Genomic DNA, 465 nt, shown 5'->3' on the forward strand with positions numbered 1-465 from the left:
CCCCTGCATTTCTCTCCTCTCTACCTTCCTTCGTGCGTCATTTTGATGCGTTCGCTGGGCATCACTTCCACTCCGTCCTTGTACCACTTGCCGGTGACCTTGTCATCAGACACCTCACACTTGAACAAAGCCTGCTCGCTTGCCTTCACTGTCAGATCAGCAATGTCCTGCAACACCTGCAGTTGTTTTTCTGGACGCAGTGGAAAAGGTCGATCCTCCACGTGTGAGTCCCTTTTTTTAAGAAATCAAGTGAAAATGTTCCCGGCAGTACCTTCCACCTCCAGCTCTCCCTTGGTATGGCCCCCATTTGTCCAAGCGTGGTACATTCCGATGTCGTCGAGTGTCGCTTCCTGGATAATGAGCGTGTGCTTCTTCCCTTCTTTCTTGAAGCGATATTTTGTGGAGGCGGTGTCTTTTACAATTTCCTGATCCTCGTAGAACCTGGAAGGACATAACGCGCAGATG

General features: G+C 50.3%; 1 protein-coding gene across 1 annotated transcript; it reads right to left on the bottom strand.

Moving 5' to 3' along the window:
- LOC109508686 (myosin-binding protein C, fast-type-like) lies at positions 1 to 449 on the bottom strand. The gene is made up of 2 exons (XM_019858691.1): positions 272 to 449; positions 1 to 190 (listed from the first exon to the last, which is right to left on the bottom strand). Exons 1-2 carry the CDS (start codon positions 324 to 326, stop codon positions 21 to 23), a joined length of 225 nt encoding a protein of 74 aa, XP_019714250.1. The 5' UTR covers positions 327 to 449; the 3' UTR covers positions 1 to 20.
- Between the last annotated feature and the right edge of the window lie 16 nt (positions 450 to 465).

The sequence above is a fragment of the Hippocampus comes genome, unplaced genomic scaffold (genome assembly GCF_001891065.2).
Source record: "Hippocampus comes isolate QL1 unplaced genomic scaffold, H_comes_QL1_v1.1 C16483406, whole genome shotgun sequence".
Taxonomy (NCBI): Eukaryota; Metazoa; Chordata; class Actinopteri; order Syngnathiformes; family Syngnathidae; genus Hippocampus; species Hippocampus comes.

Coding starts and splice junctions, on each gene's coding strand:
- LOC109508686 (XM_019858691.1), bottom strand. CDS start 326: ATGTACCACGCTTGGACAAATGGGGGCCATACCAAGGGAGAGCTGGAG. Junction 191..271: donor GGGAGAGCTGGAGGTGGAAG/GTACTGCCGGGA, acceptor CACTGCGTCCAG/AAAAACAACTGCAGGTGTTG.